Below are 15,904 nucleotides of genomic sequence, written 5' to 3'. Positions count from 1 at the left end.
CTTGTGTACACACACACACACACACACACACACACACACACTTCACATTGGCAGAGATCACGTGCCTTTTGTAAACGTTAATGTGAAGATGATCATATTTTTATATAGATAAATACTGGTGGGTATCCATAAGCCATTTTTTAAAACACTGATATGTATTAAAATAAACATCAAACGTGAAAGGGAATCAAGTCATTTTCCAAATAAATCTTTGGGGGAAAAAAACACAAACTTAAATACAGTGCATTAGCTCAATGTACACAGTGCTTTTATATATGTATATATAAATATATATATATATAAAAGCATATAGTATACTTTTTCTATCCACCGAAAGGGTTCCTTGTGTCAGTGCAGTGCATTTTTTTAGTGATCAAAAACTAACGGTGGTTTGAAGATGACTGATAAGTGAAATGGAGTGGAAGTAAAGTCAGCGACCATCACAGGTTATGGAAGAACTGCACCGTAAGGCACTTTTGGGGAGGAAGAGCGGGAGACGGGACGTCATGGCGGTCGCTGACTTTTCATGTCAAATAGAGGTCACACTGGTGTCAAAGCAAGGATTCACGGGTTAGGGCACTCGTGCTCTCTCCTGGGGCACTAGAGGGAGACAGAGAGTGAATACAATGTTGGGAGGACAGAAAGGACAAGTGCCAAAAAAAAAAAAGTTGGTTTTTGAAGATACACACACCTGCGAACGTGCAGCAGCCCTTGCACGCAGTGATCTTTGTGGTAGTGCACAAACTGCGTGCAAGTGAGCCGGATCTCCTCGCGATGGCCGGTCATATCGCTCTGTTTGTCATCTCGTCCTCGCCACGCCGACAACCTGTCGGCACCAGCGGCTGTCACGTAACTGTGACACGTTGCTGACCGGTATGCTCACCTCCTCTTGAAAGGCAAGAGGATGAGGTGACGGTCCAGGCCGAAGATCCCGAAGGACAGGAAACCTTGGCCGTAGTTGGCCACGGCGCAGAAGAACTGAAGCTCCAAGTACAGGCGGCCGGGGTCTTTGTTCAGCAACCACCACAGGCAGCTTGACAGGTTCTAGATGCAAAATAGAACAGAAAAACAAATATGCGGTCACAATTCTACAATTTGCCTGTATAAATTAAGTTAAAGTGTAAATGGCAAAAGGTGAGTCCCCATTTTATTTTTCTATTGAAGAGCCTGAAATGTGAAAGGAAATATAGGACGTAAAATGAAATATAAATTCTCACCGCAAGTAGGCTGACAATGAGCAGGAGACAAAGCAAAACGTGTCTGACTGTCTGTTTGTCATCTGCAGTTTGCCGAGCCTCTGGCGCGAAGGGCGAACTCTGTTGATGCCCGTCGCATGGCGCCCCCGTGTGGCCTGTTGAAAACATTGCATGAACTACCTAATCTCTAAAACAAGGAAATTAGAGCTTCATAGAATTGTACAATTTCTATTTCATGCCTGTGCTGTTGTTGCCATGGTTCCTCTGCGTGCTGGTGATCATATCTGGCATGGACTGGAGCGGAGGAGCCGTCTGGAGGTCTAACACAAAATAATGATCAATAAATACATATTTCAAAATGATTCTCCCCACCTCCAAAAAAAAACTGAATACCGGAGTTAATACTGCAGACAGAAGGTGAAAGATCCCCTGACTGTTCTTGTTGCTGCTGCTGTTGTTGTGGTAGTGGGTCATCTGAACCAGCAGGCGTCCTCAGTTGCTCCTCACTGGAGGTGGGAAGAGCTGTTCGGCTCAGGACGTGGTAGCCTCTCTGCTCGCTGTGTCCCTGGCCGAGGCCCATCAGAGAAATGGCAGCTAGCGCCAGGCTGATGGACAGCACTGCCGCTGTGCTGATAATCTGCAGATAAAAAAAAATGAGACATTTTTTTAAATAGACTGCATTTTTTTTTCTAGGGGCACGATGCACAGATTAAAGTGTCCAACTTGAGCTTGTCCGTAGAAGAAGGCAGAGTCGATGGAGTCGGTCCTCTGGCCCACTAACAGGAGACCTCCCACCATGAAGAAAGGAACCCTGAAAACAATCATGGAAATAGTACGTCACATCTTTTTGTGCAGGTTTACTGTGTAACTCACCCCCAACCCAAAATCATGAAAATGGCCGGCCGGAGCCTGAGGAGATCATCTCGGCTGGTCAGAACCAAGCAGAACGGGATTAAACCTAAAAATGGAGTCGAGGAGAGACACAGTTAGCGGTTAGCACGCGTATTAGCGGCGGCACACTCACCCGTCCAAATGTACGTGCTGTACAAAGAGCCGTAGAGCATCGCAAAGGCCAATATTTTGCCCGTTAGATTATCCTCTTGTCTGGCCAGGGAATTCCACAGGATCATGCTCACACACACCAGGAACTGGAACGAGGGTGAATTACATTTTTTAAAAATTAGAAAGTGATGTTTTCCAAATTGATGTTTGACACTGACCTGAGCCAAGAAGAGATTTAAGGAAAAGAGGTGAGGTAGACGCTTGAATTTCCCACTGAGGAGCATCACAGCGATGGTCCAAATCTGCCAAAGTGCGTGCGGGAAAAGAAAAATAAATGTTCCGCTTTTTATCATGTCATGTGTTTCTTTTGTTGTCCTTGTCTTCTTACCAGCGCCAGCAGGCATACGATGCTGATGTTGAAGCTGACGTTCTGAAGCTCGGCCACCAGAGGCGCGGGGTCCATCAGCGGGATGGTCAGCAGCCAGGCCGAGACGTACATGATGGGTGCCGAGAGGAAGGTGCTGATGACCATGCCCGACGTCACCTGAAGCGCGACACCAAAACGTGAACGAGATGTATCAAAATTGAGAAGAATTCTTTTTTTAGACGGCCACAAGGGGGCTACTCACCACCTCCAGCTCGATGTCGTAGTGTCCTGCATAGATGGCCACACTGGGCGCAGTCGGGAAGACGCCGTAGAGGAAGGCAAAGTTGGACAAACTGGTGTGATTGGCGCTAGTGCTGTTGACACCCACGTCCAGGATGTCCATCATGTCCTTGCAGAACAGGGGCATCACCAGACTGAGGACCAAAAAAAAAAAAAGAGATTTTAACTTATTTTAACGCTGTATAGAAACTGCCACTCACAGTTTGGCAGTGATGAGGAGGATCAAGGCGACGCCGCCGTCTCGCGTCAGTTTCCTCAGCTGCCCAACCTGCAAACACAAATCCGTCTCAGTCATGTCCTACAAAATATTTCAGATGAAAATGAGGGTGAACCAACCATGGTGAGGCCCAGGTAGAACAAAGCGGCACCTCCGAAAGAATCGGCTAGGCCATCGATGAACTGGGACAGCACGTCGGGGATCTTCTGGCCCAGAGCAAAGTGCGAGGCGATGCCCACGACCACCATGAACACAACCGGGTTCTTTAAAACCTGGAGAAGACAATTTGGTTGACCCCTGCATACTCCAGATTCCGATGTTTTTAAAATTAATTTCCTTTTTTTAATTAATCAACTAAGATACCATTCAGAGCTTTGGAGAGTTCTGCATTTATCAAGGTATCAACAATAATGTAGTACCTGTAGGACTACCACAGCCAGCACCCGGGCTGTGCTTCGTTCCACGTGCTGGTCGGTCCTCCTTCTCCACCTCTGCATCTCGCACAGAGCAAAGCCGATGGGATTGAGCAGCATGAGCGACACGGGGGCCACCAGGTAGATATACTGTAGGTACTCCGGGTACGTGCTCCGATACAAAGCATCCACTGGGGAAATACAACTTGTAAGTACTCCAGGACGAAATAGATGTTTTCGTGAAACCTCACCTATGGGATAGCCCAAGGCAAAGTCGTTGCTTTGCGTGGCAAAGATGGCGTACAGTCCGGCTTTGCCGTACCTGTTTTCTGGACTGGCAACCAACAGTGTGAGAACACACACCAGCGTGAACACAGCTACCTAAACATACACACACATATAAAGTAAGCAGTGTTTTCTTTGCAGAGGATAAAGAATATATGCCTGTCGGTTTTATTTTGTATGTGTGTGATTATCCAATTAAAAAAAATGGTTAATACTAGTGCGTGGCTCTCCTTGCCCACAAGCAAGGGCATTACGATACCTCCCGAGCGGAAGCTGACCTTGGCGACCAAGACGCTCCACAGGAAGGACCAGATGACATCGCCGAACTCCAGCAGCACCATATTTTTGAACAGCAGAGCCGGGAGGGCAAATTTAGACACAAAGTTGCCCAGACCTTTAGCCTGGTTCTCCGTGATCACGTCAGCCCTGTGCAGGGGGGGGGGGGAAAGGTCACATTCATGTCTTTTTGGGGTGCTAACTGTGTCATGACACAAATATGTAATCAATAAAAAAAAAATCTGAAGCTACCTGCCAGCTACGTATCCACACAGGATAATGCCAAAGCATTCAAGCAAGGCAGGGAATAACTTGTCGATGGACATATGAGGCCCAGCACCAGCACCACCACCAGGGATCGTCAGGGAGCTGTGGGAGATGTTCTTCCCGTGGATGAGCACATATCTGCTGGCTGCCTCCATGATGACGGCTGGGGCTGTTGACAACTCAAACGTATTGTATATTAAAATGACAACGTTTTAAAGGAACTCCATGCTTGTCTGTTGTTAGCCTCATTAGCTGCTGCATGCTAAAAACATCAGGGCATGTTCAGCTATGCGACGGTTCACAGCGTTGATGAATCGATTTTAAACAGCTTCCACGTCATTTTATACACAAATAGTGGAGTAGTTTAGAGGTTATAACGCTTACCTTTGTTGACTAAATCACCATTTTGTATGAAATCAGTGGGGATTTCTGAATCTGACAGCTGGAAGTGACTGACAGGCAAATGGACCAATCGGCCGCGAAAGCCGATTCCGCATCTCTCGTCGACTGGTTGAAGGTGACGCAAGGGTGTGGTGAGAGCGAATGGTGCTTTCAAATATAATCGGATATTTCAAATTCGGCCTGTTTATCCCTTACCAGCATAAATTGACCGGCGTTGTTAGACTATAAATGGTAATGGTGAATGATGCTTTCAAACGTCACCGGACTTCAGAATACTTTATGTTAAAATCTAAAATGGATTAAGATTTGTTGTACAAATCATCCATCAGGAAACTCATACAAATCATGCATCAGCAAATGTACAGCACAAACATCAGGTCCTTTTATTTACTGATGTCCACTTCTGTTTGATTAATTCCCCCCCCCCCCCTATTACTAAAACATGTTGTAAAGCAAAAAAAAAAAAAAAAAAGCTTACTACTGCACAATTTCGGTAAGAACAACTTTACCACTCGCTTTAAGCATAAAGGTCCTTCATTTTAGAACAAGGCGCTTTTTAAACAAATAAAAAATACATCAGTGCTGTTGTTGCAGCCGAGTGCAATATCATCCAAGTCGTGGACATGAATTAAAGAATGTGCTGTGGTGAAAATTAAATGGAAAGAAAAACAATAGTACCATTCCAAGACAGAAATAAGTAAACACACTGTAAAGGCACAGGTTGGTGAAATTTGACATTGCATTTGCCCCGATGCAGCAGCGGTTTTTACAACTGAATACTGTACTCGAGCAAAAAATACGGAAATTATTTTATCTAAGGCACAAATGGGAATTAATCCCTGGCATTCTCCTTAAGGCACAAACCTTTAACATTCCAACACTTTAAAAAAAATCACCTGAGGAAGCTGATCGACTGTGTCACATTCATTTTGTGCTTGCAAATGTTCTCAGGATGGATGAAAAAATGTAAAAAAAAAAAACTTTTAGAGTAATCAATTAAATATGGGGAAAGCAGGAAATGGAATCTTGTGATAGTGGAACACATTCTGACTGGTGTTTAAAATCTCTCCACTTAAACATTTGTTGTTTTTTTATCACTGTTCCTCAGGTCCACTGAGCAAGTCTTCTTCACCTGGATATAGGAGGAGGAGGAGGAGGAGCCCCTCGTTCCTTTTTACCTGAACCTGTAGACAACAAAGTATAGAAAAAAAGATTCATTGGTGATGTAATACTGGCGATTGAGAGAATAAAGTCATTTCTGGGCTGACCTCTGCCTTCGGTCTTGCTCATTTTGCTGGGGTATGTCTTGTGAAAGTGTTGATAGGGTTCGGGTGGAGGAAGATCTGACACGGGATGGAAATTGAACCGAAGCTCCCAATCATCTGCGACAATGTGGAAAAATCACGTTTGAAGCCAATCATCATTAACAGTCACAACAAAATAAGCCATTAGGAGCATTCACCATGAATTTGGTTGTGGTGAGAGTTCTGGAAGCCGTTGCCAATGGGCGGCAGTGGTGGCGGAGGGGCGCCCCCTCCACCTGTACCAGGTCTATCTGGAGGTAGGGGTGGCCTACCTCCGGGCCCACCTCGCGGGGAATCTGACCCCGGCCGCCCGATAGGAGAATGCGCTGGCGATGACCTTATGCTCGCGCCGCTCATGCTACGGACCGAGGGGGGAGGCGGAGGAAGCGGCCCTGTGGAGGGGACATTAAAAGTTAACGTCATAACTTTAGAAACTAGTCAAGTCAAGTCAAGTCAAGTTTATTTGTATAGCCCTAAATCACAAGCAGTCTCAAAGGGCTTCACATAGACAGAAATTGACAATTATTCTCAAATAACTAGCATGATGTCATATTGATTTTGCCAACCTGTGCGCCCCGCCGATTGGTTTCTTCCAAAGGATGGCGGCCTCTCATTGGGTGGGGGAGGGAGCGGTCCTGTCCGGGTATGAGGTGAAGAACCACAAGTGCTGGAGATGAACAACAACAATATTACAACGCTGATTGGAGGAACCGTACATTATACAAGATGGAGGAATGTTTTGTTTGGGGCGTACCTGAGTGAAGTGTTTCTCTGCGGTAGACGAGGCGTGCAGTGGTCGTCCCCCACAGGGGGCGTCGGTGGCAGAGGAGGTGGGCCTGGTCGCCCCGGTGGGAGTGGCGGCGCCCCCCCTCCGGAGCGAGAGGAGACAGAAGATGGCGGTTTGGAGTTGACGGCGGGAGGCGGTGGAGGGGGTATGTCTCGGGGCATGGACGGCCGGTGCCCTCCAATGGGGGCCGGCGGTGGTGGGGGTCGGTCGTCGGGAAGCGGGGGCCGACCCCCGGGAGCTGGGGGTAACGGAGGTCTGCTGGTACTCGGCGGTGGCGGGGGCGGTGAAGAGAAGCTCGACCTCGAGGAGCCACCCGGGGGTGGAGGCAGAGGCCCGTGCCGGCCCGGGGGTAGACTCGGGGGTGGCGGTCCTGACGAAGGGCTTGATCTGGGTCCTCCGGGGAGGGACGGAGGTGGCGGCCCCCCGCGGGAACTGAAGTTCTGGTTGGGTCGAGGCGTATTGGGGATGGGAGGGGGGGCGCCCCCTGGAGTGTCTTGCCTTGAGGAGAAATTCGTGCGGTTCTTGGGCGGATCGGGAACCCCACCACGGACCACAGAAGGCGCACCTGGGAGCTTGGGAGGACCAGTGGAGCCCCCGCTGAATGGGCTGGGGCTCCCACCGAAGCGACTTGGAGGGAGTGCAGGTCCTCTATTGGCTCCCGAGTCTGGAGGAAGGAGTAAAACATGAACTCAATGAAAGCGACTGTTTTTTTTCATATGTGCTTTCACTTCGTTCTTTACCACTGGAATCTCGATTGGCAGCCGAACGGAGTTTTGGCATCCCGCCCGCAAACAGGCCTCCTAAACCAGCAGGAGCGCCGCCACCAAATCCTCCACCTGAACTTCCACCTCCACCTGAAACTCCTCCTCCGGAACCGCCAGTTCCTCCCCCTCCTTTGGGTTCTAGGATAAAAGATAGTCATAGTTCTAATGTTGTGTACAACTTTAATGTCGCATTGTTATCATATGGCAAGTATTGAATCTGTCCACGTCTCTTGCTAAAATAATATTATAAAATAATATATAAAAAATATTGCTTACTGTCCAACTGGGGTCCACTGCGGTCATTGGTGACCGACTTTTTGAGTCTAGCTCCTTTACAAATGTCGGACAGCAGAGCGTTGCGTCCCTTCTGCTCTCCACGACTCGGCCTCTCGGTGTTGGCCTGGAAGAGTCGCAGACGATACGCACAGGTTAGGACGGAGGTTAGGTTGTATTCAAAATATATAGAGCTTATTAGGATTGATTCTGTGGCTTACAAACGCAAGGGTGGGAGGGGGCGGGGGTCCCGGAGGAGGAGGGGGCGGCGGCGGGGCAGGCATCTCTCCACGTTTAGGCGGTCTGCAATAGATGCTGCTGCACCCTGATTGACAACCAAGCAATGTCAAGAGTCATCAAAACATTTAGCTGTTGGGGAGTGTGATTGTAGTATTTTTCCCATTAAAGAATAATTAATATAATATATTAGTCACAAACAAGATGAACTTTGCTGAAGACTAACGCAACGCTCGGCCCATTTCCTGTAAGCTGTGACAAAATGGCGCATGTGAGGGGAAGGAAGGAAGTGGAAGCGCCCATTTTGACACCTTTCTCAGCTTGGCTTGTTGAATCACAGATTTCTCGGGCCGCTCACACAACTAGCGCCTCTGTGTTTGCAACCATCTTATGAGCGCTGGAATGGGTCTTAACCTAAGGAACCCCTCCAAAAAAAATAAATAATAATAATCTGGATCGAAAAACGCCAATAAATTCATCAAACTAATGACACTAATTAAAATACACACAAAAATATTATAGCCATACAATGTAAACTGACATCAATGACATGTTGCGTGTATCTCTTGAAGTCACATGCGCACCAACATTCACACACTGTGATCAGCTGTGAACACAGTGCTGCAATTGTGCATGTGTGTGTGTGCGTCCCCAGCGGCAATAACAAACGGTCCAATTGTTTCCTTTCTCATGTCTGCCGTACTTTTCCGTCTTGGTCTTCCAGAAATGTTCAAACGTACTTAAAGCTGCACAAGTACAATTTATGAGTCCGATTAATGGTGGAAAAAGTTATAGTTGTCATATTCTAACTATGCCGATATTTAAACACAAATGGTGCAGCAACACGGAGACAGACGATATACAATTAAGGACAAGCCCAGTTGTGACTGTCTTCTTTGTGTACTTTACATACGCATGCAAGTATTATACTGACCCCTGGTGGCCACGTTGCACACACCAGAAAGAGGAGGCAAAAAAAGAGAAGAAAAACAAAGTCATTTCAGATGTCTTAAGCACAGCGTAGCCAGAAATGTTGGCGGTGCAAGAAGTACGCTGCTGAGTGGCTAAGCTAACATCCTGTGTAACTACACACACACACACACGCACGGACACACACAAGCAGATGTGCTGTGTAATTTGATCTGACGTCTGTTCCTCATTGACTCAATCCGTAAAACAGAAACATTCCACTAGTGAACATGTGTAGGAAAGCAATTTTTGTCAAATTTTTAATAACATTTTTAGAGGAAAGCAATATTTATTTTCTTTTACTTCATTATATTGATTTTTTGGGATATAATATAAATGTATTTGTTTTACTTTTTAATAAATGATAGTGTTATTTTCCAAGTATTAAATATTTCTTTTAATTCTAGTCAAGTACAATTATGTCTTTATACTGTGTACATTTTGGTGGAACTTTTTTCCCCCCGTATTTATCACACTGTATATTTGAGTAATTGTTTTTTACTTTGTAATATTGCATTTTTTTACATATTTGTTACTGTATTAATGCCTATTTTATTATTACTTTACTTTTAATAATCAGCAAAACCTTATTAAAAAGTCAAAAAGCAGTTTCCGCTTGTTCTTGTTACCATGCCAAAATGACTTCTTCTAATCCAATAAAGTTTCAGTTGAGAATATTTACAATATTTACAACTGTACTCACTTAATCTGCGTCCATAGAAGAAAGAGCAGGACGCTGAGAAGACAATAGAAGAAGCACCTCAGTTCCGTCCTCATGAACATGCAAAGTGTGAGCAGCAGCCACATGCAGCTGAAAAAGTCAAGAAAAAAAAATAAAAAAGCAGAAGATGGGTGATTGCTCGAATGTAGAAAAAAAAAAAAAAAAAAAAAAGATCCCCCTCCTCCAGCACGACTTGACTTCCTGTCAGTGCACAAGACTTGATATGCGGCACGCGCCATTTCCTCTTTTTCACTTCCCCAACCCAGCGTCCTCCATCAATTTTTGTTTATGACATTTTGTATCTACTGTAGGTCTATTTATTCTCTGTTCATATAGCTTCTTTATAGTCATTTAATATTCTTTTGAGTATCTGAAAATTTGTCAGACTAATTCATTCATAATTTCATATTGTTGATACAATATCTGTAAAAACAAAAAAATATTGAAATGACAATTAGTGACAACATATGCCAAGATTATTGCATGAATGCTTCAAAAGTGAAAGTGATCAAAGAATTTTGGAAAGAAGGCCACAAGCGCTACGCTAACTTCACAGCAGAAACTTCCTGTCCTCTCAGCACGGCACTTCCTGCTTACAAAGCTAAGCACCGCAATGTCACACTGTGCGTATGTCATGTTCAGTGAGGAGTAAAACCAAACCTGTCCAAGCTAGCGCTAACAAAAACGGGGCCCGCTGTAGCGTAGCATGAAGCTAATGCCGCATGCATGAACGGTCATTCTGCGCTGAAGGCCTCGGCTAACTAAACTAACGCGTGGCAGGAATACAACTATGATGGGGGAGAAGATGTGCAGGCTACCACACGAGTGCAAAAAGAAGCTAACCATCCTTTGGCAACAGACAGATGATTAATGTGAGCAAAGATGGTGATGCACAATAAAAAATAAATAAAAAACTCTGGTCCTCTTTGATCATTTCCAGATCTAGACCCCGCCCCCCGCACACACACAAATACTCTATTTGGAAAATAAACTAAAACGAACACGCACAAGCACTACTTTTTGCCGAAAGGCATTTTTATTTTCTCCTTTAGTGGGTGAAGCTATTTATTTACTTGCCCCATCAGCAACTCTATGACTTCACTGCACTGCCTAATATGATGATGTCATGGCATAGACTCATGAGTGCTGTTATTAATAAAGTGAAGGAAAACTGAAGACCTTTGTGTGGTCAACAAATGGGTGATTAGTCTTTTTTGTGCAAATAAAAAATAGACAAGATCATTTTTAAAATCCAGCAATCTAGAAATACACATTCTAACTCTCCATTGCTATTTTCAATACATCCATGTCTCTTTTGTAAACGAGTGGCGCAAAAGATGCCAAAAAAGCGCTAGCATACTTATGCTTGAAATATGAATGTGGCACTCTGACATGGAATATCTCAAGCATGAAAGAGGGGGAAGAAAAAAAAAAAAGATAACGGCAACAACAACAACTCAAATATGGCTGAGGAATGTCGGAGTTGCTTGACTGCTTATGAACATTCTTTAGAGGAGAGGTATCGTTTGAATTTGTTCCGATGATTTACGTGTCACATTCGTAGTCAAATATATCTTTATTTATATAGCACTTTCCCATCGGCTGGCCTTTATATTGCCTACCATTAGATTTGTTACTTAATTGGTTCAAAAATTGGATGATACCATTATGGGAGGGGTGGCTGGACGCTTCCATTAATGCTAGCAAACTATCAACAACACAAGGTGACATTCTTTCATTTTTCTCCATGTGGCATCTTGAAAAGGAGTCTTTTTTCAATTTTTGTGTTATTTTAAAAAAACAGAGCTGGTAAAGGGTACGCTTATCTCAAACTTGAATCCACGTGCGACAAATTTGTACTGTAAAATTGCGGTGGGAAGCATGTGACCAGGGAATAAGTCTGAATAGAGGTCTCTATCTCTTCTGTCAAATTATTCTCTTCTAACCGTCTCCCCCCGCGTGTTAACTTTGGATGCCGTTGGACTTTGAAAGCCAAACCAGATGCGTTCCGCACTCGTTTGTTCCCTTCATCATCTTTACAGTCTTTCCGACTGTCACGTGGAAAGAGAGAGAGGGGAAATGCTTCGGCGGACTGAAACGATCGAAGACCATTGGTCTCGTAACAACCAGTGAGGAATCCCAACAACTTGCAGGAGGGATTTGTCACAATATTTTCATTCACTACCATTGACGGCTATAGACGTCAAAGATCCATTTTAAATGGGGTTGGCAGCAATGAGTTCAACTTTTTGGTTTGAGATTAATTAAAATATTCAACAATTTCTAAATCACAGAAATGCTCATTAGAATGTTGCTAGTTAATATTTTTTACTTGTTTGTCAAGTTTTTTTTAAATAACACCATGATAATATTGACGAAGCGGGATTTTTGTCTGTGCACATTAGAAAACAATTTCATATGATTATAGTAATCCCGCATAAAATTGATTCAAAAGGCCACTTTTAATTAACAACAAACCACTTAAAAGCCTAGAAAAAAAAATGACGAGCACCGTTTATAATGTGCACAAGGGACATTTCATTAGGCACACACGTGGGTGGTCTAACAAAGTTGTTTAGAATTCTCCAACACATTTGATTATTATTTTTTTTTTTTTAAAGTTTCTCCAAATACTGACACAGGTCGCTCAGCTGGAAGATCGTTTTCTGTCAAACAGGATGCGCGCACACACATTCCACGTATTTGATGTGCATGCAGCAAGCGAGCAGATGTCCTTATATAAAGAACTCATTCAGCATGATAATCAAAAGCAAATGTTGAACGCAAAACAGTTCTCGTTCAAATAAAACCTCCACGCACGCTCGTTTTATAATTTTTTCCGGGCATTTTAAAAGCTGGAGAAAGAGAGAGAAAAGGCATTAACCAACCTGGGCCTGCAGCCAACAAACACGCCTCGCTGAGCTCTCGAAGCAAGAAGTAGCCCCCTTCTTCTTCTTCTACTTTGCAGTCAACAATCCCCGCAGCCCGAATCACTGCCAGCTGCTGCTTGAAGGAGGAGGAAGATGACAAGTCTTCATCATGTGCGCGTTACTTCCTCGCTGACGTGACTTTGCGTTACTCACCGACGCACGGGCCGGGCGGGCGGGCGCGCGGGCGGTCGGGCATTCGTCACGCAGCGTCAAAGTCGTCGAATGGATGCAGTCCATGGTCAAGTCTGCAGAGGGCGGAGACAGCTCCTCCTTCTCCTCCTCCTCCTCTTCGTCCTTCTGCAGATGCGCCCGTGCACGCTTCTGCAGCCAAGTCCCTTCTTTCCGCGTGTCCGTGGAAGGGATTTACTGTTTGATAAGAGACCGTTTATCTATTTAGGACACACCGATAAAGCGATGCAGTGCAATAATTGACAGGTCCAGTGATGTTTTGTGAACGTATCATTGTGATTTCTTTTATTTGGTTCAAAGGTGCACTTTATTTGTGCAACCTGGGAAAACTACCATTGCTGAATGCTTCGAAGTGGGGAACAGTGCCGTCTGGTGGACAGTTCTGACATGACAGGCTGCTATTGTATGTGGGTCCACATAAAAATTCAACTTAAAGCAAAGATAAACATTTATTGAAACACAATATCATATTATTCCGCAATTAGCTGACAGGCATTCGAGCAAACTTCCTGATTATAAACCCCACAATGCTGTGTTTCAAGATTTTCCGGAGGAAGAGCATAAAATGCATAACAATTAGGAATCTAAATACAAACATGTAACCTGTGGCATCCGCGAAAGATCCATTTTAGAGATGTAGAACTAGTTATACAACCGCACACTGTGTAGGTGGAATCCTTTCGAGGCCACACACTTCCTAGAATGTGAACTACGCTTCTTGTAAATGTTGCTTTTTTTTTAATTTAGTTGTGAGCGTGCCTGTGATGGCATTGATGATAAGGAAACAATGGAACATATCAGATGAAAAAGCAGAATAAATATAAAGGTTAGGCATAAGTAACTTCTGACAAATAGGTGTATTTTTTATGAATAACTTTTGTTGTACTTAAAAAAAACTAAAATTTAAGAACCTCTGCTTTAAGAATTAGAGAAGATTTGGGTTACATAATCCCTCTGCTCTTTTAAAACAGAACATTTTGTGTTACATCACATGACTGATGCATCCCAGATGAATTTTTTTTTTAATCTGATGGAAAGAAAACAGTTTCAGTAATGTTACAGTAGCGCCACTTGGTGGTCATATATGTCCATGACATGCATGAACATTAAAATAAAGATTATATTTGATAAATATCTCCTTTGAATTAGCCATCATTGTCAAGAGCACCTAATGAAATGCCGATGACCTTTTAAGACATTTGCTTTGCCTCTGCCGCATATTTAACAACCTCAGCTAAGGCTCCAGTGGTGTCGGTGGAAGTAAGAGAACACTTGCAGTTCCTCAGATGCTCTTGGTGTACAAACACTGGTTGATCACCTCCAGCAACGACGAGTTCTCCAGCGCCGCCGCCACTCGTTCTTTGTCGGCCAGCTGCTTGTTCACTAAGGTCACGAAAACAAATGAGAAATTTGCAAATTTGAGCAGGACAGCATAAACGTGTCCTACCTGCATCCTCGGAGGCATGTGTCCCAGGTGTGATGCGGACATCGATCTGGAGTATGACACAAACACACACGGTGAGTATAAAAAGTCTACCCCCCCCCCCCCCCCCCCCCCCTGTTGATATGCCAGGTTTTTTGTGATACAGAAAATAAGATGCTACAGCGCACCTTGAATCTGTCGGGCAGTGAGCGCAGCAGCTTGACTTTGATCGATAGGCCGATAAGCGTAGCCATGCTACAGTGGGGGATGGTGGGCGTGAACTCCACGTGCACGTTGCTCTCGTTGTCGTCCACCTGATCACAGCATTCAGAAAGCAAGTTATGGATTATTACCATTGTCCTTACATTTGTTCCACATTTGTTTAGGTCATATTTTACAGAGAACCTACTTTGACTCTGACTTGCTCCACCACGTTGAGCTCCTCCAGAGAGAGCGGATGCTCAGGATCATTGATGGATCTGATCATATGTTGCATCAGTTAAAGATAATCAATCATCCTCAACCTATCCTACGACCAAATGAAACGGGACGGTTTGCGATTCTACGGCAAGCCACACAGCTGTTCTGTAAACAGTGCATTTTGATCATTGGATATCTATAGAAATGTAAGCACGGTTTGTCAATTGCCATATTTTGTAAAGGTAGAACTAAGATTATCAACACCAGAACTGATAATAACTTGCGTGTGATGGTGAGCAAAAAAAAAAAAAAAAAAGGATATCAAAAATCTCTCTATCATCGATAGGGTCGTGCACGTCTTCATCCTCGTCGTGAGCCGTCTGCAGTCTCTCGCCGGACCGCTCGAATATGACCGGGTTGGCATTTTCCAAATGGGTGCCGCCAGACATTCTGTAACGGTACCTTTAGCCAACGAAACTCAAAAGTTCAATCCGATTTTGTAACTCGCGGATATGTTAGCTACAGCATGCTATAATAACATACGCACATCCTGGAACAAGTGCGCATGCTCAATACGCTGCGCTTTCATAACAATGGCAAGTGACAGAGTCCAAAAAGTATAAAGCCCCACCGCGAGAATTAAGATTAAACAAACTCAATTTATTCAATAAAATGCTACCAGAAAACCAACACAACATTAAAATGCTTAAAATTACGTGTTTCTTGGTCGATACAACGTCAGTGTAGTTGGTGGAGTGGCTCATGACTTGGATACGTTGCGCTTGACCAAAACAACACGACACACTTCCGGGCACGACAGAAAGCGACAAAGTTTAAAAAGTAAAACGTTACAGATTTATGGTTCAGATCCCTATGATTTTTTTTTATTTATACGATTGTTTGTGAGTGGTATGTCAGACTGGAGACACATTTAGACACATTTTTAATAAAAAATACGTCAATCATGTTCATAAATGTATGTTTCCAAATAAATATAAACTCATACACTACATTTACCAATATTAGACGTTTATTGGTTTTCAAATGAGGATCATTCTTTGTTTTCTTTTCCTTTTCTTTCAAAAGCAGCAGAAGGAAAGTAAAGGAAAAATCGCAGAAGCCTGGACTGGTCTAAAAACAGAAGCGGAGTAGTTTTAGGCTA

General features: G+C 44.1%; 3 protein-coding genes across 3 annotated transcripts; all 3 read right to left on the bottom strand.

Moving 5' to 3' along the window:
• Positions 1-15: 15 nt before the first annotated feature.
• gpr155b (G protein-coupled receptor 155b) lies at positions 16-4,848 on the bottom strand. Its single transcript, XM_061285531.1, has 19 exons — positions 4,708-4,848; positions 4,309-4,492; positions 4,059-4,206; positions 3,747-3,876; positions 3,502-3,686; positions 3,202-3,354; positions 3,066-3,133; positions 2,828-2,999; positions 2,587-2,742; positions 2,417-2,500; positions 2,221-2,344; positions 2,070-2,154; positions 1,920-2,007; positions 1,590-1,833; positions 1,436-1,516; positions 1,218-1,351; positions 884-1,044; positions 692-826; positions 16-600 (listed from the first exon to the last, which is right to left on the bottom strand). The coding sequence occupies exons 2-19, from the start codon at positions 4,476-4,478 to the stop codon at positions 552-554; spliced, it is 2,367 nt and encodes a 788-aa protein (XP_061141515.1). The 5' UTR covers positions 4,479-4,492; positions 4,708-4,848; the 3' UTR covers positions 16-551.
• A 362-nt stretch (positions 4,849-5,210) lies between these two features.
• Positions 5,211-12,928, bottom strand: LOC133158360 (WAS/WASL-interacting protein family member 1-like). Its single transcript, XM_061285549.1, has 11 exons — positions 12,864-12,928; positions 12,669-12,783; positions 9,763-9,870; positions 8,075-8,178; positions 7,857-7,980; positions 7,557-7,718; positions 6,784-7,480; positions 6,596-6,696; positions 6,188-6,421; positions 5,994-6,107; positions 5,211-5,909 (listed from the first exon to the last, which is right to left on the bottom strand). Exons 4-11 carry the CDS (start codon positions 8,135-8,137, stop codon positions 5,854-5,856), a joined length of 1,551 nt encoding a protein of 516 aa, XP_061141533.1. The 5' UTR covers positions 8,138-8,178; positions 9,763-9,870; positions 12,669-12,783; positions 12,864-12,928; the 3' UTR covers positions 5,211-5,853.
• A 401-nt stretch (positions 12,929-13,329) lies between these two features.
• Positions 13,330-15,321, bottom strand: ciao2b (cytosolic iron-sulfur assembly component 2B). The gene is made up of 5 exons (XM_061285557.1): positions 15,065-15,321; positions 14,732-14,811; positions 14,511-14,636; positions 14,347-14,392; positions 13,330-14,282 (listed from the first exon to the last, which is right to left on the bottom strand). Exons 1-5 carry the CDS (start codon positions 15,189-15,191, stop codon positions 14,182-14,184), a joined length of 480 nt encoding a protein of 159 aa, XP_061141541.1. The 5' UTR covers positions 15,192-15,321; the 3' UTR covers positions 13,330-14,181.
• Between the last annotated feature and the right edge of the window lie 583 nt (positions 15,322-15,904).

The sequence above is a fragment of the Syngnathus typhle genome, linkage group LG8 (genome assembly GCF_033458585.1).
Source record: "Syngnathus typhle isolate RoL2023-S1 ecotype Sweden linkage group LG8, RoL_Styp_1.0, whole genome shotgun sequence".
NCBI lineage: Eukaryota > Metazoa > Chordata > Actinopteri > Syngnathiformes > Syngnathidae > Syngnathus > Syngnathus typhle.
The sequence above is the reverse complement of the archived record's forward strand: the minus strand, read 5'-3'. Positions and strand labels throughout refer to the sequence as shown.

Coding starts and splice junctions, on each gene's coding strand:
- gpr155b (XM_061285531.1), bottom strand. CDS start 4,478: ATGGAGGCAGCCAGCAGATATGTGCTCATCCACGGGAAGAACATCTCC. Junction 3,687..3,746: donor TGCCTTGGGCTATCCCATAG/GTGAGGTTTCAC, acceptor GTATTTCCCCAG/TGGATGCTTTGTATCGGAGC. Junction 2,155..2,220: donor CAGCACGTACATTTGGACGG/GTGAGTGTGCCG, acceptor CTCCATTTTTAG/GTTTAATCCCGTTCTGCTTG.
- LOC133158360 (XM_061285549.1), bottom strand. CDS start 8,137: ATGCCTGCCCCGCCGCCGCCCCCTCCTCCTCCGGGACCCCCGCCCCCT. Junction 7,719..7,856: donor CAGTGGACCCCAGTTGGACA/GTAAGCAATATT, acceptor CTTTTATCCTAG/AACCCAAAGGAGGGGGAGGA. Junction 7,481..7,556: donor TGCCAATCGAGATTCCAGTG/GTAAAGAACGAA, acceptor TCCTTCCTCCAG/ACTCGGGAGCCAATAGAGGA.
- ciao2b (XM_061285557.1), bottom strand. CDS start 15,191: ATGTCTGGCGGCACCCATTTGGAAAATGCCAACCCGGTCATATTCGAG. Junction 14,637..14,731: donor TGGAGCAAGTCAGAGTCAAA/GTAGGTTCTCTG, acceptor TGCTGTGATCAG/GTGGACGACAACGAGAGCAA. Junction 14,283..14,346: donor ACATGCCTCCGAGGATGCAG/GTAGGACACGTT, acceptor TCGTGACCTTAG/TGAACAAGCAGCTGGCCGAC.